General features: G+C 46.5%; 1 protein-coding gene across 3 annotated transcripts in view; it reads right to left on the reverse strand.

Annotated features, from left to right (window-relative positions):
• LOC111853953 (transcription factor COE3-like) overlaps window positions 1–24,124 on the reverse strand; it is a 100,286-nt gene extending 76,162 nt beyond the window's left edge. The window contains exons 1-6 of one of the 3 annotated variants that reach the window (XM_023831430.2): window positions 23,966–24,124; window positions 23,366–23,484; window positions 10,353–10,509; window positions 6,214–6,277; window positions 4,938–4,993; window positions 2,151–2,224 (exon numbers count right to left, since the gene is read on the reverse strand). In XM_023831430.2, the coding sequence (XP_023687198.1) occupies window positions 2,151–2,224; window positions 4,938–4,993; window positions 6,214–6,277; window positions 10,353–10,509; window positions 23,366–23,484; window positions 23,966–24,043 (548 nt within the window). In that variant the 5' untranslated portion in view covers window positions 24,044–24,124. The remainder of the gene's footprint in view (window positions 1–2,150; window positions 2,225–4,937; window positions 4,994–6,213; window positions 6,278–10,352; window positions 10,510–23,365; window positions 23,485–23,965) is intronic. The other 2 variants (XM_023831427.2, XM_023831426.2) reach the window with 2 other exon arrangements.
• Window positions 24,125–25,852: the final 1,728 nt, after the last annotated feature.

The raw sequence follows: 25,852 nt of genomic DNA on the forward strand, positions 1-25,852 counted from the left end.
CTGGGGGCCTCGGGGGACCCGGGGCCCCCTCGAAACACAAAAACAAATCTTGACGGTACGTGCATAATGCTCTCCTAATGGCATTGCCCCCCGGGGCCAGGCTAGGCTCACACCCGGGCCAGATAACGAAGGCAAACACGCTCCTCCAGACCCGAGTCCCAGGCAACAGGCAGATGTTCTGTTGAGAGCTGGGGGGGGATGGGTAGCTGGTCCCCGGGCCCCTGGTCCTTAGCGTGAGCTGCAGAGGAGCCAAAATGGCCTTTCAGATCTTTATGAAAATGTGACAAAAAAGCCCTTCTAGGAATTCGGTCAGCGATTCCAGCCTTGTCCCTGGTCATATCACAAGCTTTGAGGGTCATAATTGAAGGGTTCTGTTCCAAATCGCAATCCAGGACGCACCTAGTGCCTCCGCGTCACTTTGACGCACTTTTAAGGCACGGTTTAGGAGACCCTCATCTACAGGCTCTTGGAGCGGTGAAGCCGATTTCAAAGCGGTGCTTGTTTTTGGGAGAGCGAGCGGTGTAATTAGCCAAACTCCTAGCCGGAGGCCTTAGCCAAAGCTAATGAGATGCAGCATTCGGCTCTGGCTGGCTGGCCGCGCAGCTCGGACGGCAGCCCCTCTCGGCGTGCCCTGGGCCAGCCTGGCAGCCGGCCTTTCGCAATCCATGCCACCCTCGCCCGTGGCGACCGCCCTGTGCCCGCCCGCCCGCCCCTGTTTTGCACCATGCCAACCGGCTGTCACAAGGACGAAACGCAGCGGGAGGAGGGCCGCTACGCACCGCCCCGGAGGGCCTGCAGGGGGCGATAGAGGGGGGCGGTGAGAGCGAGGACACCGGGCCCCGTCCCCGCGCACGCTGAGGGCCACCCGCGAATTAAGCGGCCTCGTCTGCGCGGTCACTAATGCCATGTGACCGTAACTCCCGTCAGGTAGGCAGGGGGAGTCTTTGGTCAGCACCGGGACTGCGAGAGCACGGCCCGGTCAGCGGTTCATTCGTTGCAGCGGATTCGAGATGCTCCCTCCGTCGCCTTTAGCTGACCATGATTATTTAGCTAATCATTTTCTTCTCATTACTGGGCAGGGCTGAGCCATTTTATCGGCGCAGAGCTTTAATCATTAAATCAGTCTTAGTGCTGGCTCCCATCCATGTAATATTTCTAAATAAAAGGGCCTTAAAAAAATAAGGATATTCTGCCTTAGCAGGAGCCTGTTACAGTTGCCCAGTTCACATCCACATACCCTTCACTGGGACCCGGAGTACGCTCAGATCGCAAACTGGGATTCTGGGTCCAGCACCACAGCGTCCTGATCTTTCAGGATAAGGTAAGAGCAGAAAGGGAGCACTGCTGACCCAATAGCCCCCAGATCTCTACCCCCACCCTCATTAGTAGCCCCACACCCCTTTTATGCATTATTAACATGGGACCAATGCAGGACCACTAACCCCCCGCCCCCCCCCCCCCACCTTCCCCCACCCAGTAAGCATGCCCTCAGGGACCTGGTAATTGCACTGCATGCTGCAAGACGACCCCCAGCGTGATGCCATTAACAAGGGGGGTCCCCGTGACCCCTTCCTGACCACATGTCACCTGCCCCCCCAGCAGAACTGTAAGGTCAGCCATGTGCAAATACACACGATACCGAATTGGGTCAGGACTGGTACACAAGCAGCACAGGGAGGGAACTGATTGGGTCAGAATGTAAAGGAGGATGATTGTGTGTGTGTGTGTGTGTGTGTGTGTGTGTGTGTGCACGTGCATGTGCATATCGGTGTGTGTGTGTATGAGATCTAGTCCCCCACGATAAACGCTAAATGCTGTAATTAGTGCTATTTTTATATGACTGTCCGATGTCTTATAATACTAATGGGGCAGTATTTTAGACATCCTAAATGTTATATTTTATTTGTTAAAATTATAATGACATTTATGGGACTCTAGATACTTCCTACTTGCGGTTTAAAGACGCATTACGATCTGGTCTTGATAGGGTTTGACGCACCGCAAACAGAGCTCTGTCTGAGTCAGCGTTACTCATGAGCTCACCGTGCTTATTCCGCCCGCGACCCCGCAGCTCGCCCTGAGTCAAACGCCGATGCAGAGGTGGAAAAGGTCAGAGGTCAGACAAGGCGGTGTGGCGGGGAGACACCCACCTGCACATGATCTCGTGGGTGAGAAGCACACGGCACATCTCTGGGTTCTTGTCTTGGCCCTCGTACAAGATGGCCTGCAAAGAGAGGCGACAGTGATGCACCCAACCTGCCCTTCCAACTTCACGTTCATCCCTCCACTACACCCCAGCTGCCATCTGACACGTCTGAAAACGACAAGGAGGGTTGGCGCTGGACGGGGGACTTGGACAGGGACCCGGTGACGGTCCCTCCTCCCTCTGCGGGGTCCTCTTCCTCTCCCCACCCTCCGGGACGCTGTCCTGATGGTCAGCTGCCCTCAGCCGGGTCCAATTGCACACCATCCATCACCCAACTAACGAGGGAGGGAAGACTACTTTGTATTACCGGGAGAGAAAGAGTCCCACACTCACTCCATTCTGATCACGGCTGCTCGTACCCTGAGTTATGGGATCGCGGCCATCGGTATAGCCCCTGCTCCATCCCCCTTAATGGTCATTTGGTCGTTGGGGGCTGGACTGGATACCCAGCGGGACAATACTTTTAGGATAACAGCGGCTTTTGCATTATTGATTCCCGTTGCAGTGAAGGCCTCTCCTCTTTTATTAACAACTTCCAATGCTGGCGGTGGCGGGGGGGCGAGAAGTCAAAGGCGATTGGTCGATATTTATATATAAGTAACGGTGGTACCGTTCAAGGACGTACGGTCTGGATCTTTGCGTAAAACACCGGAGCGTCAAATGGGGCATCGTCAGTCGAGGTCTGGGTAAACGTTTGTCCGTAGAGATGCCTGTCAGATCGCTGCTGTTTACGAACCGTCTTTAATATGCCTTGGAAATGTGGTCAAGTATGAGGCAAACGAAGTGATTTTAGCTACGTCCAGGGAGCTCGGTCCTTGGAAGGGGGGGACGCTGAGGCCTCTTAACGTCTCTCTCTGCCGGGGTCTGTGAGGGTGGCCAGCACCATGAATCAGAGCTATGAACCACCTCGTGTCCGGACCTGATACCGGCCCGAGACTTGACGTCATGTGTGCCGACTCAGTCCGGGTGTGTGCACAGGGTCACGTTTTTACGATTTTTTCCCAAACAGACTTAATTGATAATTACACATTATGGAAACTGCAGGCTGTAAAGTGAGTGATCTCTCTGCTCTGTGACCCCCCCCCCCCTCCCCACAAAAGATCACAACTGCCAAGATCTGCTCTGACGTATTTTCATAGCCGGTCAGCAGAATAAGAGCGACCCGAAGGGCTCGAGTAGAGGCGTGAAAACATGGAGAGATGTGGGGTGGGGGGGGGCAGTGTCACGTGGCAGCCCTAAGAAGTCCCTGATTTCCTGAGTGTCCCGGCAGGAGCGGTAATCAGGGTCCTCTCAGCACACCTGCTCTCCAATAAGCCAAGAGGCACGCTGAGACCCAGCTGGGCGTCCTCACCCCGGGTCGGACCGGCGGTCGGGCCTGAGCTCCAGCACGAGGCCAAGGGCCGTTCCCCTGCCACAAACAGGGTGCACAAGCAACTCGGAGGGGCCCATCGATTACTGACACCACAAAATCGATTATATGGATACATTTTACGCAATAAATTAACGTGTTAAGAGAGTAAATATGGAAACGGGAAGAAAATGCATCCCGCTTCATTTTTATGCAAAAGTGTGCCAGGAAACCCAGATTAATCTGCTACAGGGGCAACAGGTCAGATCACATGACCCGATCACATGACCTGACCACATGACCAGAGTTGAGGAGGGTGTTGGAAAAGCTGCGTGATGCAGGTCCGGTGTGGCATATCATCCTCGGCGCAGCGTCGCCCCGTCTGTATTCGGCAGCCTGCAGCTCTCTTTGTTGATGTTGTTGTTTCACTCTGGCTGCTGTTTGGATCACTGTCTCCAGCCTGCTACCTCTGAGGCTACATTAGGGGTTATTGATCAGTCTTACAGGCTGCTGCTTTGTTGGGCAGGAGGTTTCCATATCGACCGCTGACCCGGGGTGGGTGACAGAAAGGGGGGGTCTGTGTACTGCAGGGGGGGTCGACAACATCAGGAGGGGCCGACTCCAAGTCACTGGTAGAATCTACATTCCATTAAATTGACATGGATAAAAAAGGGTAAAAATGTTACCTTTGCTCGTCACTGGGGCTATAACCTTTAAAGGTACGGAAATGGACTCTGAAGAACATCCCAAAGGTACAAACAGCATTTATGTACCATCAATGGTTCGGAAATGTTCATCGAAGTCCATTTCTGTACCTTAAAAGGTACATTTACCTGCAGCTAAGGGTATAAGTGGCAGGTACAGCCCCAGTGACAAGCAAAGGTACAAATCTTTACCCTTTTTTCTGAAAGCATAGCGGTACTTCAATTCCAGGGGTCATGCTCTTAAAAAAATATCAAACTATTTTAAAAAGCATAAGAAAGGCTATTAATTTGTCTTATTTTTATGTGGCTTAAAGAGAGAAGGAGACTAAATGAGTATTTCATTACAGACGGCATGCAGAATCGATATGTTCCAGGACACTTCTGTGAATTGCTTTGAGCATCTTGATTGTTTTGACTGCGCGAAACCTCAGGAATATTACGGATCTGCTCGTTTTTCCCAGTCTAAAATGGAAATCCGGCATTCCCTGGATGCGGAGCGCTTGTAACCTTCACAGTTAAATCTCGGGAGTTAGGTGAACTCTAAGATAGTTCGTTGAGAGAACAGCTGTCTCCGGAGCCTCCTGACACCCTCGCCTGGTCCCTTAGCACCGAGCATCCCAGAAGGTAAGGCCACCCTGGCCCCCGAGGACACAGATGGGGGGTGGGAGGAAATTCTCACCTGTTTGGTCATGGAGTCTATCAACCGCACATACAGGTCTTGCTCTGTCCTGATTCCTGAGGGTGAAAACAGGGACCTTGCATCAGCAGAAGTTAGCGAGGGGAGCTGCCCCCCAGCATTGACCCAAACTGCAGCAAAGAAAGCAGGGGGGTGTCATTTCCCAGAGACCCGCTCCCTTACTGCATCTGTCCCAGTAGTACACTTGTGTTTTCTGTAACACTTGTCAGGCATGCAAGCTTATAGTAACTGCCTCCCCCCCACCACCACCACCACAAGCAAAAACAAACAAATCTCAGCCGGAATTAATTATTTACAGTGTCCCCGCCTGAATCATGGATGCCAGAACCCCCACCCCCTGTTGTCTATCCCTTTAGGATAACAAGATATTAAAATTTAAAAACGAATTAGGAATCAATCACTATTGCCGTTCTCCATTAGTGCACTAATGCAGCTAAACTGGGGCACGGGGAGTGATGGTGAGCACGTCCGGGCCGGGGACCCGCTTTGGGGCAGACCGTGGAGGGAGGCCGTCCGCACGAAGCCAGGGCCCTTGCTGATATACCGCCAGACATATTCCGGTAAACCATGAGGGCGGTTTTCTGTGTATATGTCCACTGCTGCCCCCCCGAGCCCCCACTGCTAACACAGACATCTCAGTTTTCCCCAGTCTGCTTCCCCCCTCCACCCCTCAACCAACACGAAACGTCACACCGTTGAGGTTATCTTAAGGCTGCTGATGGATCGGGCCGCAGTGAAAATGAGCCATGAGGACCCAAGCCCATCTAACACAGTGTCTGTCAGCCCAGTCCTTGGGGACCCCCAGCCAGTTCACATTTTTGCTTCCTCCCAGCTCTGAACCTGAACAATCAAAAACACCAAATGCCAAGTACAGGTGTGCCGGGAGCTGGAAGGGAGCGAAAATGTGGATTGTTTGAGGGGGTCCCCAAGGCCAGCGTTGAGAAACACTGATTGAATGGATGTAGTCAGTCAGAATTACTTTCTTGCATACCTTTGGCATTTTATTAGAGGACCAAGCACCAGCTCTGCTGGATTCCTATTATTTTTTTTATCATATTTATCTATGTCATATATTAATCTCCTAGAGTATTTTATTCTTAAAGATATTTCTCCTATAAGAATAATAAGGTTTGTGTTTCTAACATAAAGTTACATTGTTGCTACTTGTCTGATTCACACAGTGTCATCCTGTAGCCACGCCCCTTCTGAAACAGGGAGGATGGGATTGGTTAATGGCCGCAGGTCAGGGCCGCCTTACCGTTGCTGTAGAGGAGCTGTAGCCTGTAGTGTATCCCATTGTTGGTCTTCTCTCCGTTGTACTCCTGTTAGACACAAAAACGGGACAGTCTTTTAAAACCCACCGGCTTAAGGGAAGGGGGCCCTTGGGGCCATGACTGAGCGCCGAGCTAGCGGGATTGGGGAAAGGTTCAGGCAGGCGGATGGTCCAGCCTTAGCTCCTCCCAGCTGCAGCCCCGCTCCTAATCCCAGGGGAGGCGCTGGTCTGCCGCCCCCGAAGCCCGCCCGGGGTGCCTTGGGGAGACAGCCGGGATTAATGACCGCTGGCCAGCATGTTCAGGGGCATGTCAGGGAGTGCAGAAGTATGAGGTCAGGCAGCACTTTCCGGAACAGCAAGTGGGAGAAGGATCGGGCGGAATCTCACATGTACAACTCTGCGGATTCCTTAGCCCACCCGCTCAAGGGAGATGTGGAGTAAAATAAATCTCGGGGGGAGGGGGGTGCCGGGGTACTTTTTGGTGTCACACCCGCTGATATCCCATCAGTATGATAAAGGCAGCAATAACCTTGCCGTAATCAGCGAGATTTATCAGCGGCCGGGACGCGGTCGCTGTTGTTTGCCGATAGGAGTGTGTGCAGGTCGGCACATTAGTGTTGCAGCTGTCATGTTAAAGCACCTCTTTCCTTAGCGGAACGTCTATGCCCAGCCTCCTAAAGAGCAATCTGTTCCCCTGAACCCTGTGCTGAAAATGTGCGGTGAGTCTTGTTAATCTGGGTGCAAACCAGTTGTGTGCTCATCACTGATCCATCCGATTTCATTTAAAGTCCAGAAATTTGGTGTCTTGTATGAAAATTTGAACTACATAAGGCTGTGGGAGGTTTAAAAGAGGGGGTGGTGGTAGTGGTGGTGGGTGGGGGGGAATGGAGTTGCTGGGGTGGCATTTTAACCGAACGGCACCCAAAGGAAACGCTCCGGTCTGCTTCTTGCAGCCTAACAGCTGTTGGTACCTTGAAAAAAAAAATCCCACAAGGATGGACGTGCTCAGCGACACACGGCCGGTGTGAGACAGGCTGCTTGCACATCCCCAGCAGCCAGCCCCCCACTCACCACACACTCAGTGGTTCTCAGTCCCTCCTCCTTGACACGCCATACTTAACGTTTTTGCTCAACATTTAGCTAGTTTTTCATTCAGGAAGGGGAGCACAACATGAGGAGATGTTTCCGTTCCACCAGAAGTCCGTTACTCCGCAGCTGCACCTAAACGACTTTGCAGCTGCACCTTACGTTCCGTGTAAAACACAACGCTTTTTTTCATCACCACCCCCCCCCCACTGTAAACTGAGGGGAGGATTAAGCACCGCATAGGTACACTTAATACAGGGCCACTTCCGAGGCTCTGGTGCTCGGCAAGATCAGCAGTGGAATCTCGCATTTTCCCTCATCGCTGCGCTGAAAGCCAGCTGTTCCATCCTATTGCCCAACGCTCCCTTTTTTTTTTTTGGTTAAAGCTGTGGGGAATGTGAAAGGAAACAAACTTCATGTTCGCATGGACCGAAAGCAAAGCCGTCACTAAATCCAGTTAAATGCACACAGATGTACGTTTCGATGCATGGGCCGATTTTCCTACAACCGGCTCAGCTTCGGTGGGGGGGGTGAATACGTCCCCAAATGGGCACCAGAGCGCACTCCTGGACAGCCGATCACCCCCCCCCCCCCACATGTCCCCCCCTTCCACTGCTCCCCTCCGGAGCTCTGTGCCAACTCTTCCATTCTGCTCTGGCAGACACCTCAGGCGGAGTGGAAGGGAGCGCAGAGGTCGAGCCGGAGGTGAGTTGGCAGGGACGGTGGTGGACTGAGGCGTTGCCAGCTGGCTTGAGGCCCGCCTATCCTCCAGCAAAGTTATCCATCCATAACCTCATACTAAAACAAACCCGGCTCTCGTTCAAACAGGTAAACAAAACATATCTGAAAAAGGCTATCCGGGGAGGTTAATGTCTCCGGTATTTAAATAAGTCCTCAACCGGTTACTTATAAAACAAAAAAAGAATGAGTGCAGAGATAATTCTCTGTATTTCATTTTCTGAAGAATTATAAACAGTTTTAAAACTCAAATTATATTATACATTTGGTACCGACAATGACAGTTCTTCAAAAAAAAAATTGGGCTGGGAATGTAAGGATCAGTAAAAACACATGTTTCTCCAGTAATACGTCAAATGGACCCGTGTTCCGTAAACCGACAGCCCTTTGGTGCTCGTGCACGTCTGCGTGCGCCTATTTACCTAAAATGACGTCCCCCTGCGCAAAAGTGCGGAATATTAATCGCAAATGTTGCGTGCAGATGTTCCAGAGCTGACAGACATGATGCGGGTCAACCAGCTTCGAACTTTTTGAAATTGTGTTCTCAAGTACTCCTATTGACAGGCTGCTTAAAAACGCTCAAAAAGACACCCCCCCCCCCATCACGCGTCGGTCGACGGTACGCGGCGAGGCTTAGCCTAGGAAACGCATTAAATGCTGTGCGCGACACCATGACTACACTTCATTATGCTACAACAATGGTGCATGTCAACAAAGGGTTGAGTAGAAACATTTCATTAAGCGCACATTTCCGAGTCATTAAAATCGGAGGTATGTCGATGCCATCGTGTAATTTCGTGAATGAGTGAACTTGTGTGTTAATTTAAATGTGAAGGGCCATATTATACCAAAAAATACAAACATAAAATTAAGATGCCTGTTAAGTTACCATCACCAGGACAATTGGGTATCAGCAGTGGTGACACAGTCCTAGCTAAAAGACACAGTGACTCCAGCTTAAACGGGAGTACTGCACTATTTGGATGTCCAGCAGTCGCCTGCCAAGTATCAGGTATTAGCATTTTGGGGCTGTGGGTTACCTAGCGCCCACTAGGGCTAGCTTTAAAAATTGCATGTAATGGATGAAAGGACCAAACGGATGAATTCTCTGTCTCTGATGTCAATGAAACCGTTTATCTTATTCCACCATAAAGAAAGCAAAGTTTTAAATTATACTATCTCAGCAATAGGCTATTTAAATGTGAAGTTAACACTTCTATGTAATTTTAAATATTTGCTATAGACCAAATAAATGTTATTCAAATGTCATTTAATTTCAGTCTTTTAATTTAATTGCTTCTTCCGCTTATTAAAGTCCAGTGAATCACATTTGTTTGTGTAAATATTTAGATATATATGTACAGATACTATTTTTCCTTCTTCGCTTTGTCATGATCAAGCTGATGAATACAGGAAAACTGCTTATAAAAATTACCGTGATCTAAGTAATGAGAGATGAAACTCCGTAATTACAGATGCTCCTCACTTTACCATGGTGCCGCTTGTGATATTTCCACCTTACGATGGCCAACAGCGGTGCACATTCAGTACTCATCAAACTTTCAATTTTGATCTTTTCCTGGGCTATATATGCTGTACGATACTTTCTATTGCTGCTGGGAGATGTTAGCGTCCGCCTGGCCTCGCTTCCAGTCTGTGTAGCGATCATAAGGAGAAACGTCTCATACGTTGTTTAACGAAGTATCATACAGTGTTTTTCTCTATTTATCCAAACAGTACTGTACATTTAATGATACAAAAAAACTTATTCATTTATTACTTTTCAATTACTGGTATTTAGCTAGTTATAGTAACTACTTATTCAGTGACAGTAGTTATTTATATATTAATGTATTTTTCATATCATATTCATATTCGACTTGATATGTTTTCACCTTACTAGAGGTTTCCAGTAATATAGCCCTGTCGAGGAGTTCAAGAGGCACCTGTATGTGTTTAATTTACCCAGAAGACAATATCAGCATCAGATGTTGTTCTGTACTGTGCATACTAGGTGTGCATACTCAAAAGCAGAGTGTAGATACCATAAACATTTAGCTGGGGGGGGGGGGGTCCTTGTTTGGAGGGCCCCCCACATCCCGCAAAAGAGGCCCAAGGAGAAACAGAATTATCTGCTCCGAAAACAAGAGAAAGGGATGGCTTCGGGGGGGGGGGAGGGGGGGTTGGAGTGGAGGTGTGCCAACAGTCTGACATCACCCCCCCAATCCACAGACACAGGCTGGAGTGAGCCCCGCTCTGATGATTTAGCTTCCCGCTGTGATGGACATGGCACACCTGACCTTGTCCTTCTCCACGAAGTCCACGTAGGAGGTCCGCTCGATCTCCACGGGCTGGCCCTGCCGGTCGTACAGCGCCAGCACGAAGTGGAAGAAGTTGGACTTGCGCAGGTTGGAGGGCGGCTGCTTCTCATAGTGGGCACGTGCCAGTGCCACTCCGCTGCGTTGGGAGGAGAGAGAGAGAGAGACACGGCGTGAGCGATGTGGCCCCTCCTATCCGCTTTTGCGTGCTGTTTTGTTTTTTTTTCCTCCCTTCCTCTACTCTCTTGCTGCAGCAATGTTGACATTTGGCTCAGCTGTGGCCCCAGGGGTCACCGTCTGTCGCGAGGGATGCAGGACGCTAGTGCGTAGGCCTCTGCCAGACCACCCCCCCCCCCCCCCCCCGCACCACACCCCCACGTGCCTGTCGATCAATCCCACTCTGCCTCCCGTGCACCGGGGCCGTCGGAAAAAACCCTCCATCCTGACTTTTCCCGCTCTTTTCCGCCATCGATTGAGCAGCCTGGAGGCTGACAGAGATGGAGGGCTCCCATTTAGCCGCAGAGCAGGTGCCACAAGCTACAAACAGCTACCCACCCCCTCCCCGGCCCCCAGCCCCCAGTCACCGGCTGCCTCCATCGTGAATTCCTCTGAACTCCCCGCCTGTCTGCGGCCCGCTAAATCAATAGTCCCTCTTCCTGACTTTTTCCGTGGATTTCTCCGAAAGGCCGTTAGCCGCCGCCAAACCCTCCAGACCAGCATGGGAGCCTGGCCATTCCTGCGCCCGTCAGGTGACAAAGTGGAAACAGAAACAGAAGCAGTCGACCCTCTGGGCAGTTTTTCCCGGGTGTAAATTGCTGTCCTCTCACAAACAGCCCAACGACAAGTGAATCGATGGCTAGCGTTCGTGTTCCCTGGGTTTATGTGGAGTCGCTAAATATGCCCCTAACGTTATTTTCGGAGGTTCCCAGAGAACACGTGTGATGTACAGCAGCAATTACAAAATGCATAATTAAACGCGCTTAAATTCAAGGCACTTAAATTCAAGGTGCTTAAATTCAAGGTGCTTAAATTGAAGCTACTTAAATTGCAGGCACTTAAAAACAGGTTAAATAATGAGAAATTCAGTAAAGCCGTCCTTCATTCAGGCTGCACAATAGCACTTACTTTCCACGACGATCGCATCCAAAAACCCATCCAGCGTCTCAAACACATATTTCTTCCACAAATTCCGTAAAGAAGCCATACAGTTGTAGGAATCTGTGTTTTACCTGTCTGTTTTAAATCAGATATTTATTGCTATATTGTTTTAAAAACTCTGCCAGTTTAACCTTCTGTTTTCCTGCAGCAGAAGAAGTATTTGTTATTTGGAGAGATGTCTGAAATCTGTCTGTGTTGGTGGACATATTCCCCAGATGCATTATTAATACCGCGCTGACCTTTCTCAACCCCTATTACAAATGCTTAGTACCTCATTTGTAACCCATTCTGTTGAAAGCTAATTCCTGAAGTGGAGGTTCTGAGGGAACTAAGACAAAGGATGATTTTTCTATTGAGGTTCAGATTTACACTGAGATGGGGGGGTGATCTCAGTGAGGATCCTCAGAATGAAGACTGCCCAGTGAGTTATTTCGCAGCAATCTAAAATGTTGTTACGGATATCTCTACTTGTCCAAAAGAGTAAAAAAGAATAATAATAATAATAATTTAACACTGAATAATTTGTAGCGCAATAAAATTCTGTGATATAGTAGGATAATGTGTGTGTGTGGTGCTTCAGTAAAAGTGCTACAGACACAGGATAAAAGGGCAGGTCGCCCTATTTTCCCATTTCCCTCTGTTGGCATTCCGCTCACATCCTGGGATGTCTGAGATCCCCTTTAAGTGTTGACCGTTTGTTTCCTTGCTGTCAATTTTTGTGCACGGACTTGCAGAAAAAAGCACACACTCGAACCATAAACTGGTACCCGGTCACCTCAGCAAAAACAAATGTGGTGTCATAACGCTAAACATAACTAGCTATTCCAGAACCAACCCGCCCCCAACCAATTCCCAGACTATCGGTGATATATTTCATGCGGCAGAAAAGTCTGTCCATCAGGACCTGCCTGCCCTCACCAAGATTTTCTCCTGGTCGAGTCGGACGACACCGAAAGCTTGTTAGCTTTATATTTTAATTATCTTAATAGTGGACACGTCGATTTATACATGGGTGAGTCAGCCGGTTTGCGTGCTGCACTCAGTTAAATAAAAACAGAATTGATATTTCTATATTTGTATATGGGGGCCCTCATTAAATCAGAGGCCAACACACAGCAAACGATAAATAAATAAAACAACTACATCTCTGACATGTGGGAGTTAAAAAAAAAAAACCTGAAAATTCCTGATTGGTCCTTCCTCCCTTTTAAGGTCTATAAACAGTTCTGTATAGTAATGAACAAAGTAATAATCTACAAAAAAAAAAATACGTTGAAAAATAATTCCCAGCCAAGAACTATTAATGTTTTTTAAAGCATGTATGAATGTATATGTCACATTATGTTAAAGGGGATCTATGCCTTAAGAATGAAATGAAGTTTATCAGGAAACAAGTCGGGCATATTCCCCGGAAGCTGTAATTCAGCGTGGCCAATAGCGACGGTGATGCAGGTTAAGGGTCCCGCAAGGGTCCTGCGACGAGCCGGGGGGCCTGCTGCTGTGAGGAACCGCGAGAACACTGGGGGCCGATTCACGCCTCCCGCTACGCGTGTATAAATCAACAAACACAACAACAAAACAACAACAATAATATCAAGTCATCCGCCATAACAATAATCATCATTGTCATACAATTACTATAATTGCCATTCTGTCATTTGATCTGCCTGCAACCTACTTTTCCAGATGAGTTTTATTTTTTATTATTATTATTATTATTATTATTAGCCAGTTTTGTTGTTGTTATAATATTGCATCTTTTGTAATAAGTAGTCATTGAACTATGAGACCCGATGGTCGGTTTGTCAGTTATATTTGTCAGAACAGACATCAAGTTTGAGGATAATTATTCATGTGATTGATTATTTATTTTTTTGGTGCCTCCTTCATGCACCGAGCGATCAGTGTGAGCTTTAAGGGGCTGAGGGTCGTTCAGGCGGAACTGTCACGGCCGCTGGACAGTTACGCCCCCCCCTATTAATCAGCCGGGGGGGGGGGGGTGGAGTGGCCACGGCGAGAGAGTCTTTAACATCACCGGTACTCTTGTTCTGAGAGAATGAACGAGCCGGGAAACGGAAACAGCGTTAACACGGACACGGCGCTTAGGGGTCGGCGACCCGGCCTTTCAGCACGGCGCCAAGGGGGGGTAAATCAAGCCCCAGAAATCCACCCTGGGGGAGGTGCTTGACCCTGGGGCTCCAGCAAATACATGAGAAGTTATAGTGGGACAGTTAGCAGGAAACAACCACCCTCCCCAAATTTCTTACCTGCTAATTGCACGGTCGAATGTGAGGGAGATATAAGTTATGCGCAGGCGATATGCGGGGGGGGGGGCGGTGTTTACGACGAGCCACGCCATTAGTCCCGCATATATTTGGCGGGCTGCGGGCACCCTGGCCTCACTTCGTTTAGCGCTTATCCGGCGCGTAACGAGAGCTAACAAGCGGAAAGAGGGTGTCGCCCGGGCCACGTGCTCACCGCCGAATGCAGACGAGGCTGCGTACCGGGACGGCAGCTCGGAGAGAGTGCGGTGGCTCTGTTTTGTAACCCAAATCCCGGGAATGGCCGGGGAGACCTCTTCCGAGACCGCCGTGATGTCACTAGAGACGCCGCGGTTCAAAATAGGAAACGAAAGCCCCCGTTTCCTCGACACTTGCTGAAGCCTCTTCTCTAGACACCGACGCTTTAAATAGCTCAACTGGGGGGAGGAGAATTGTTTATCCTGCAGGATAATTTCCTTTTTTCCTTGTCTTATAATTTCTCTAGACCGTTTTATCTGTGCGAGACATTTTCTAGCCGTGAGTTGCAGATGTTTCTAAAATCCTGATGCAAACATTGATAGCTTTGTTTCCTGGGTGTGCCGAAATCACTCAAAACCGTGTTACAGAACGATTGCGTTAAACTTGATTTTCCTGTCGGGGGCAATTTGCCCAGAAAGTATAGATTATCAGTTAATCGCAAGCAAAAATATAAGGCTTAATTGCTTAATTATTTTAAGATCTCATCAGCAGAAATTCTATGGTGGGTCACACTCTCGCGTTCAAATTGACCAAATTCCTGTTGGGGGGGGGGGTATTTATTTTTTAATCTTGCAGACATTTCTTTCACCTCGAAATCAGAAATGGGTCATCTGTCTCGGCCCTGTGTAGTCGGGTTGGCACACATTTCGACATCTGTCTTCATCGGTGCGGCGGCTCTTTGGCCTCCTGTTTAGCATTCAAACACAGATGCTAGCTAATGCCATCCTGCCAGGCAGATAGACAAGCCAATAAAATAATGATTATGATGAATTATAAACAGCTCCGGGGCAACTTTTAAAAATTCTGTCCCGTTCTTTTAGGCCCCTGGTCCATAGTGACTGGCACCTGTCAACAAGCCTGTGATCTGCATGATACCTGAACACTAGCGAAAGAGGAACTTTGTACCGCGATGCTGCTGCATAAGTAAGGTATAGGAGATATATATAGATTAAGGTATATGAGATACATATAATGTAAGGTATAGCAGGTATATATAAGGTAAGGTATAGAAGATACATATAAAGTAAGGTATATGAGGTACATATAAATTAAAGTATATCAGATTTTGCTTATGTGTATGTGCTCTATACTGCTGGTTGTTTGTTGCTTTATGTTAATACTCTTTGTTATTTTTGTAATTTACTTTATTTTACGTTATTGTGACCAACTATACACGAATAACGTTGATTCTGATTGTGAAGGCCGCATTTGGCGAACGTTAAACTTGCTGTTTTAGCCTAATGGCCTGCTCGCCAGCCCCGGATCGACCAGCAGGATTTTATATCCCTCTGCTACGAGGCAGTTGACAGAGCCGGTCCTGGGAAACAGAACGGGAATCAGGCGTCAGGCGTGCGGACCCCGTTCACATTCTACCCCCCGCTGTTCCTTCCCCTGGGAAGCGGCAGGGTTTACAGCGTTAGCAGCAACCAGCTACTCACTTCGCTCTCCGAGCCTCGAAATGTTCCTCTCTCTCAGAAACAGCATACTGTGCTTTTTTTAACAGACCAAAGGGGCCTGGGGCCCGAAAGGAAGAGACGGGGGGGTCCAGCTGCACTTTCCCCCAATTTCAACACATTATCGTAACACTCAGCTGGCTAACAAACCCAAATCATTCAATATCCATACATTACATATAGCGTTATAATTTAAATCAATGGCTATTATATGTTTTTTTGTTGTATCTCCATGGCTGTCTGCAGGCATCTCGTTCCAAACCAAACCCATCTGAGATGCCACAGCCATCTCATCAACTCGCCACCCTAAAAGAAACCAGAAGCACGCAGTTATTTTTTTTCTTCTCGTTACTCGCTTGCACAACCGCTGGTTTTGGCTGGAACTACACGACCGAACGGACACCAGGCAGATTATTAATCGGGAAGAGTGGCCAAGCTGGAACTGGAAGAAATGGCAGGAGACCACAGACAGCACATGCCTGCGACTGGCATTTACCGGGCTCTGCGTTAGAGACGGACCTTTAAAACTGGCATCTCTGTGGGTGCGGCACATACGCGGGCACGCAGATTAAATATTCCTTGCACGCTAACTTGCGGGAGTCATTTTGTCTGTCCCCAGCACTTTTCCTCTTACATTTACCTTCACAAGCATAACTCATAAAGGAACTTGAAGGTATGATTGAAGCCAACAAGCCTGCACAGGAATCATACCTAGCAAGCAAACCGCCCCATGTCCAAAGCAGCCTGTCCCTAATTGGATTCTCATCTTCAAACTACTTTTACAGCCATTTGTTGGCTATTTAGTGCCATCTGCGATTGTCGACTGCTGGCAGTCGGCACAGGGAGCCGGAATTAGGCCCGCGGTACCTGTTAGCTACGAGGAGCAGAGTGGGCTGTTTCATAGAGCGCCTACTTACCCTCAGCCCAGAGACGAGGATACGGCAGGCAGCTTCGTGGCAATATCAAAGGTGATCCTTCACCTGATGTACTGCGTACATACTAGATAAAATACATATATACTAGATATAATGTATATATACTACGATGCATAATAGTACACAAATGTGTGCGCACATGTATCCTTATATGATGAGATGACAAATAATCTGGATGCTTGAAATATATGGAGATTCTATCTTATTTTATCATTTCTGGTCATTTCTTTGTGGGGTGGCAGTAATTTATCTATGCAATTCCGCTGGGCATCCAAAGCTAGGTGGGGGGGGGGGCATTCATTTTCTATCTTATCTTTTATTTTTCCATCTTAAAAGGATCATAAAGGACGAGAAGTTTTAAACGCGCCGACTCTAATTCACCCTTCTGAAGTCTTGGCACCGCCAAGTTACAGCTTGAATAATAGACATATAGTCATTTATGAGTTTAATTATCGTCAATGATTGGTGCAAATGAGCATAAGAGTTCTAGAATGGGTGAGAAACATTCGAGAAGCACGGTGAGAACCTTAGTTTGGTTTTAAATATTTAAATTCTAACTGTAGACAGATACATGCAGACACAGTAGCAGCCGTCTGCCACTTACAGGGTCATACACATACACATAAAACACAGGGTCCCTGCATCCCTGCACATGCATATACACAGCAGAGGCATCTCCCAGCTTTCCGGAATCAGAATCATGACACACGGCTCCTGTAATCATAGAAGGTTATTACGAATTGTTGCTAAATGCTTCCAGCTAATGTCTAATTTGTTAGTAATTGCGGTGAGACACATACGCCGTTTTTAGCAACGTGTAATGATTTAACGTAGCTCACGGGGCAAATTACAGCCGAACGCTACCAACTATCAGGATTCAGGAATCAGGCGTCATATGCCAAGCAAAGCGCATTCTCTCTCAATCAGGCATAGCGTGTCCACGTTAAAAGCTCTGTTCCGAGTCGGGAGCGTTTCCGGAATTTCTCGGGGTTATGCAAAGGGCCTGCGATCCCACCGAACGGTCAAGGAGTCAAACCGATATCAATTAGCGGCAAAGAAAAACTCCCTGATGACCTGGAAGGGGATGTAACTGAGGCCGGCTGACGAGAAATTAGAGAAAGGCTGAATTTGGCAGCGATGATCCAAGCATTAACAATCTAAATGGAGTCACGCATGGTGCCAAAGAGATTAAAACGAAGTCCCTGCTCTTATCATACTGACATACAAAGCTAATAATAATAATAATAATAATAATAATAATAATATGATTCAAGACTGAAAAGTTTATTTTTCATAAGTAAATGGTTAGTTTCCCTATGCAATGAAAATCCCTCCACTAAACACAAATTGACACAAAACACAGATCATAAGTACTGTATAATAATAATGTCAATAACAGGAAATGCATGCTGGGAAAACAGGTCCTTCTGCATTGCGTCTGTGGCCCACGTTTCCAGCATTTCCTCGCTTGTGATTTTCCCTCCGACGCGCCGTCCCAGTGCGTCACAGGCACACCTGCTGGTCTCAGCCCGGCACCCCGCCCGGCCCAGCCACCGTGCGAGAGCCGGCACTCGTAATTAGCAGGCCACAGCTGAAAGCATTAGCCGATCACCTGTACGCCACTAATGGGGTCAGGGAGCGAGGCCGCCTCGCAGACGTCGGCTAATCGCCTGCATCCCTCGGCAGCTGTAAGCAAAACTCTCGTCCCGATCTGGCGTCTCAGAGATCAGGGTCTGCCGGGCTTTTCCACCGGGGGCGCTCTCCTCTACCCGGGCAGGACGGGCCTCTCGGCAGCTGCCCAACACGTTTGTTTCCGCGATAGTTTTCCTCTTATTCAGATTTCTCCAGAGACGTTCAAGGTTTGGGCTTAATGAGCCATGTTCGGAGGCAGTTACGCGGGTAATACGATCTAACCACTGTAACGTTCGCCTTTAATTTTCACAAAAGGAAAAAAGCGCAAGTGAACAACCATGCCAGCTCCAATTCTGTTAGTAAAAAATGCTGATAAAATTCGTTGGTCAACTATTGGTCGAACATCAGATGTTCCTACATGTTTGGTTCCACGATAATTTCCAAAAATCATTTTGTGGTGACTATGGGCGACAGGTAAAGTAATAGGACTTTCACATAAATGCTGAATCGTGACGCTGGCGGTAACAGGTGAGGAAAGACCAGGGTTCAATTTTCACAAACAAACGACAGCAAAACACCGGGAATCAAGTCACGTTCAAAGATGACAAACGTGTTTATGAAAAACGAGTGTTTAATAACCGAGAGAGTCTCGCGAAAAGATTCCGAAGGCCGTCTTCTGCCCAGCAGGGTTTGGGGGGACGGCGTGGAGGTTTGAGCCATGTGGGGGCGAAGGCGATCCTAGCTCCCTGCCAGCGGGCGCACGTCACAGTAGTACCGCCACATTGAACGATCGTGACGGGGAACACAAAGCCTGCAGAGCACATTTTTTAGTTAATTCACGCCAGCCCCAGCCGGGGACAGACTCACGGAGGGCTGGGGAATGGGGGGGTTGACTGCAGGTGCTCTACTCCCCCACCCTGCCTCACTAGTGCTACCCGAGGCACAGGTATCCCTGTGCTTTCTTTTACTCACCACATGTGCAAACCAACGACAGAAATGACACAATCCGCGTGACCTCAGCCCGGGAATGTGGCTGCGGGGGGGCTAGTGAAGTCTGCTCACCAGCTGCGTCGGTCGAACGGATCTAGTTAAAAAAGTTAACTAACTTGGAGGGGAGTAGAGGACTAGTCTGGGGCAGCCTCGGGGACACTGGGGAACAAGAGACTGTCGCTGTCGTCCTGTAAGGGGTAAAATAAAAATCTGCAAATGATAGAGGGAGAGAGACAAGTCTGCCCCCCCCCCCCCCCCCCTGAGCCTGCTGCTCTCACACGGCACTGAATCCCAGGACTCACTTTGCAGGCTTGGTACGTATCTATAACCATATAACCAACAGCTATATCCATAACAACTCCAAAGTGCTTTCAGCAGCTGACATTCAGAACCGGGCTGTGTCCACTTCAGAAATGTACATTTTTTCAACCACAGTGTCATTATTCTTTTTTTTTTATTAATTTAATTGGTTATATTTTCATGGCATCAACAGTTTATTCATTTAAAGTTCTGGCAAGACTTCAAACCAGATTAATCAAGACGGGATATAATTAGTAAGCTAAGATGGTATTTTTGAAGTACATCACGTTAGTGGGTTTGTAATACGGGGCAGACAGAGTCCTGCTCTTAGAATCACCCCCGCAATCAGCATTTTCCTTGTTTATTTATAAGGAATTTGCCAAAAAGGGTTTCCTTAAATATAAATGATTGTACGCGGTTTCCGATGACCTGCATGGATTACACAGCAATTATTCAAATCTAAATACCACATAACTCTCATACGAACCTTGTAAACAGGTCATCTACTCTGTGTGTCTACAGAAAAACAAAGTTATCATTCCAGCAGGCACACGGCATTTCAGACAGACAGATATTCTGAGGTGCAACAGAAAAGAAATCGCATTTTAATCTTAGAGGGAGTGAGATTTCATAACATCCTCATTAATATTTCTGCTTGGCCTTAAAATGATTAAAATCAGTTTTCTCATAAATAACCATTTAAAGAAAAACAAAAAAAATGCTTTTCAGTGATACAAATAATAACATAACCCCATACAGGTATTAATATTTCACGCCCAGAAACTGTCAGCCATGCAGACTGATCTGAGGTGTGTGTACATGAAACGTTCAGTGCGACGTATAATTCTGCACAGAATCCACTTCACAGGCCGCATTAACGAGTGTGAATCTGAAACGCGCGTCAGTAACACTTGGTATTTTCTGTTATAAGGGCGTGCGACACCTCTGCCCCCCCACAATCGCGGGCACTTGAAATGCGACGTCTGACCCCCTCCATGTGCTGGAATCTCTCGAGTGAGAGGCAGCGGAACAGTCCTACCACCCGGTTTTTGGGGCTGCTGCTCAGGAAGGGGGCCGTTTGGTCATAACGTGAGTCGTGCAGCACAAACGAGTTCAGCAGGGACAGTTCTGCATGAAACACACAGCTAGGTGGCATGGAGAGACAAAGGCAGGGCTGCGTTCTTACACTTCCTTGTTTGTTTGTCATGTCATCCCCAGCTAGATCACTCCCAAAGTCTGTAAATGAGCCCACAGCCCTACTTTTCATCTCCCAGTCTCCTCTGGTCATGTCGCAGCCTGTCCCATTTCCTCCTGTCACCTCTGGTCACCAACGCCCCCCCCCCCCAAATCCCGATCAATATCTCTCACAGCTGCCTGCCGCTAAGGCAGAGGCCACACGAGCAAGTTCCCCACCGTGTTCCGTCTCACTGCGGCATGACAGGAAACCATCGGCGTGTTTTTTTTTTAAGGGTGCCGGCCTGGTACGCCGGCTGTAGAAAGCGGCCGCGATCCTGGTTGATGGTGACGGCAATGACGTCGAGCGGCCAGGGAGCCCGACGCTTCACAGGGTGGTGTTTTAGCCCCGGCACCTGTCTAACCACGCAGACATTGGGTCCCTCTCTGGTCAATGAGAGTTAAACCCAGCCCAGCTGTGGGTATCTCAGTGTGAGATGCATCCTGGCAAGTGCTACACAGTCTCATGTTCATCATCATCATCATCAACATCATTATTATTATAGAATGAATCTTATAAATGTTCACATTTATGCAGCTGGACTTTTTATAAGTTACGAGATATCCCTTTCAGGACCACAGCAGCACCTCTCCTAGGATGTGACCCGCTAACCTTCCACGTTATCGGTCAGTGTCCTTAACCAGCACTCGCCTAGTTGCACCCCTGTCCCCCAAGCTAACCCAGTCTCCATGACTGAAGTCTCTCCTGAAGAAAAGCCGTCGGTTCGGTTTGAAATTAGGGCAGAATGGGGTATATCAGAGCTGCGCGCTCTTGACCTTGCATCGCTCTAGCATATAATCCTGGATACCCCGATAATGCCTTAGATGGGAGGAGGGGCAATATTAAACACGAAGAGCTCAAAAACTCGCAAATAAAATTAATATGCACGTTTTTAAATCTTATAAAGGAGGGAAAGTTTGCCCGCGTCACTAAAGTAAAATGCATCACAATACACTGACCATCAAACGCAGTTTTTCCCACATATTCAGATAGATGGATGTCGGCTCTACCCTCAGACCTGAATTACTGAATTACAATAATAAGATGACATGCATGAACTACGAAAAAATGTATACATCGCAAAAATATTGACTGCTAAGAAAAAAAAGTTTTGCAATAGTAAAAACTCACACTGAAAATGATTCCAAATATACAACCGCAGTATTGTTAACTTTCTGATAAACAAATGCATTTAAAAAATATATATATATATATATATATATATATATATATATATATATATATATATATATCCAATAGATAACGTTTGTAACGTTTGCTTTAATAATTCATGGACAGACACATGACATGAAGTCGTATGTTACAGGATTTCTATAAAGAAAATATTGTCTAAGGAAGCACAAATGCGAATGATAACGTATATATATCACGTGCACTTTAGAGACGTTATTATATATTTACGAATTAGTTACACGCACGAAAATCTCTGCATTTCCGCGCGGTGCATTAAACTTTAAACATCCGCGTTTTTACCGCTGTAGGGTATTACTTTTAAATTATGTTTAAGTGCAACTTTAAACTTTAAAGCCCCGTAAATAAAGCATCCTTTCGTGTCAATGTAAGTTTATAATAACAATTATTATTACTATACGCATTATTTATATTGGTAGTAATAATTAGTTGTGTTATATTTGTAATATTTTATTATTTATTAGCATCTTATTAAAATCGTGAACTTGAATACGATCATTCCAATAATTCATCTTAAGTGTACGGTGGTGAGGATAATGTTTAATATACAAAAGCTATCTAAATTGTTTTCTGTAAATTGTTTGCTATTTGAAATACAGTAAAACATAATACATAAAATAGCGCTTTTAATGGATCACATTAATAAGTTCATCTAAAATAATTTATCATAATATTTGTATTTATTTATTATTGTCGTTACAACTGGTATACTTTATTTATACATAACATATGTTATGTACAAACACACAGGGTACATGGATTTAAAATAACCTCAGATTAAGAAATATGGATGCAACTATTTCCTCGGTTAACTTTTTTTCTACTTCATGGAATATAATAGGCCCACTTGACGGTTTGTTTTGTTTTTGATCGTGTGGGAAAGGATAACGGTCTGGAATTACTTTTGTTCCTGGGAAGTGGCGGTGATTTTGGCTTTGGGTGCTGCAGACATTTAACAGCGTGCTGCCAACTTAAACACGCCCGGTGTCTAAGTCTCCAGCCCGCCAGCTTCGAGAACACGCGTCGGACCCAGTTTAGGAGATTAACCGCGACATTATCCATAGGCATGCCCGCCTTTGGGTGAAGTACGAGGACTTTTCACGAAACACGTTCAAAAGGCGTTTCCGTCGCCTGTCACGCCAAAGTAACTCTGCATCCACCAAGTGCATCGATCGCGTTTGCGGTTCGCGCATTTGTTGCAGACGCGACGGCCGAGGATTAAAATGCGCGAACAGACTCGAAGATACTGAAGGGGCGACTTCCCACTTTTTTTGATTTATTTGCATTTATGAAAAAAAAAATCGCCGATCGCAAACGTTTTTGCCCGGGTAACAAAATTATTCGCTTACTCACTTTTGCATATTTAAATTCAGGATTTCTCTCATTCTCTCATTTTGGTCACATTTAAAAACGCAATATGATAATACGCGTAACGGGGAATAACACTCCCTCTACCTAATGTCATACGTAACCACGCATGGATGCATCACCGTGTATTTGGACAGTATAGTTTGCATTGTTTCTTCCGTAGCCCCACGAAGCGCTGCCCGCCTGCGTTTACCTCTGTGCCGCCGTGTTCGCATCCAGTATCCCCGCACTCTGCATCCACGAACGGACCGGCGTCATGCCGCTGGTAAGGGGCTCTTCTTTCATGGTCAAGGCTCCCCGCGGGAGGCTGTCCTGGATGGAGAACATGAAAAGAGCCTTCGGGGATCTCTTCCTTAACACCAATTCAAACTAAATAATCCTCCTTCAATCTCAAAACAAGGCCACCTGGATTAACAAAACCAGCTGAAAGGGGGTAAAAAATCTTCCCCGAAGTGCAACAAGGGAAAGCAAGCGAGGTCCTTATCCAAAGACGAGCTCTGTATCCCTCTGGGTTTTCGTCTTTATTTTAGATCCCAAACCAAGTTCAGTGCACTCAAGATTAACCGTTCTCAAGTTAAATGAGGGGGGAGAAAAGGCAAGTGTTAGAACCGTAAAGCATCTCAACGGACGTTCATCAGCCGGGATCTTGAAGACCTTTTCGTTGACGGGAAAAAGAGGAGAGAAGGCGAACTTGCTCAGAAGAAGAAGGCGAACATACGCGCACGGGATTGTGAAATGAAAACTGGGATAAAACAGGCGACTGCTTCAAAAAGGAGTAAAATGAAATGATTACCAAACAAGAGGCAGGGATGGACCAGGGAAGGCTTGGTGTCCCTGGGGAAAAGGGGGATTGGGTAGCAAGAAATCTCATTCCCTCCCTCCCCGTCTCTTTATGTCTCCTCTGTCCCAGCGGAGCGCACCTTCTCTCGGGTTCGGAGGCTCTTGGCTCTCGGGGGGGACAAGCATGGACTTGGCAAAGGCGGAGAAAAATCCTTAAAAGGCAAAAATATTTTAATATAATCCACGCCCCTCGTTACCCATTGGATAGAGTCACTGCTTGCGTCATTTTTTAAATTCGCCGCAAAAAATTTCAGATCTGTGCAGCAGGAAAACTGTAAATGGCTCTGCAAAAAGCGTACGTTTGTACAGGAGCTCAATTCCAGTGTTTAATGCCACAGTAAGGAAGACCAGTCTAAATGTTATATACCAAAATTTGCATAAAACTCTAGGCTACAGAAAACATTTTATTCACAAACGTTCTAACCGATGAGAAATCAGGAAACGGGAATATAGTAGCCTACGTGTTGTGGCAGGCAAATGATTGCACAAATTAACAGTATATGGGGGAGAAAGATGTTTGTGGTAAATAAACAATCAGCATTGCTTATAAGTAACAAATGAGGACTATTAGTCGCTGATTCTGAAAATTATGGTCGGGGTGATGCCGCTTTACAAAACGTTTATGATATTCCTTTGCATCATGCAGCTGCTGTTTGGACTATTGCAAATCGATTATTTTACAAACCGGTAAAATCCAAAGTATTTTAGTGCCATTATCATGTGTCACGATGGAATATCTGACGGAACCGAATACGGTCCCGTTTTCTGTTGCCATCGTGAATTTTAATACAGTAACTCTCTGCTGACATGTTCAACGCCGGGGTCTGGAGTAGACTATATCAATGCCGCTCGTGCAGAGATACTTGAAATTGTTTGGACATAAATGCAGATAGAATTTACCACTACAAATATGTTTAATGACATCTAACTGGCTGATGTATATGTACAAAACAGCTAGTTTATTTTAGCGTTACCATGCGCTGTGTTTTGCCGTCAATATAATGAAGTCACCGGCCGCTGTACAAAACACGAAGATTTCAGAGGTCAGGTATAAAGTGACAATCAATAAGAGCAATTACCTATTTAGACATTTACCTGAAAGAGCCCGTTATATCCTATTGCAACTGACAACTGACATCGCTACATTTTTCTCTGTATTTCTTGTACTTTACTTTTAATAATAAATAACACATTGTATTATTATATATGTCATATTTATTTCATTAGCACGGTTACATTATTATTATTATTATTATTATTATTATTATTATTATTATTATTATTATTAGATAACGCAAATACGTATTTACCCATTAACAATTACATTTAGGATATTTAAAATTATAAACTTCCAGTTATTCTGACTTGCCAGAAAACAAATATCATGAAACTGACTCGATACGAAGTAGTATCTCATCAAGGGCAATATTTTATCCTTAATTAGAAAAACTGAAATGAAACCCAGATTAAATATTTATAAAGCTGTAGTCTTACCGACTTTGCAGCTCAAAAGTGGTCCCACAGGAATATCGTGGAAAACGCCTGAAAGAAATGGATTTAAGCGCAATTCCCTTTCTTAAATTAGCCAGTATCAAATTGGGTTTAAACAGACTCAGGTTCTAATTAACGCAAAGTTTCATTTACCGATTTTGTTAAGTGTTGCGCGAAATCGGAAGCGTGTTGTTCAAAAATTCACAAATTAAAAATTTAAGAAGTACGTCAATTTCCACTGGAACGTTGTGTATCTTTTTGTTTTTATACCGAGGCTAATGTATAGTTTCCTTCAGCTGTTGCCGAATGCATAAAATATTGTAGTAGATCCTTATAATGGATCATTTTC

The sequence above is a fragment of the Paramormyrops kingsleyae genome, chromosome 12 (assembly GCF_048594095.1).
Source record: "Paramormyrops kingsleyae isolate MSU_618 chromosome 12, PKINGS_0.4, whole genome shotgun sequence".
NCBI lineage: Eukaryota > Metazoa > Chordata > Actinopteri > Osteoglossiformes > Mormyridae > Paramormyrops > Paramormyrops kingsleyae.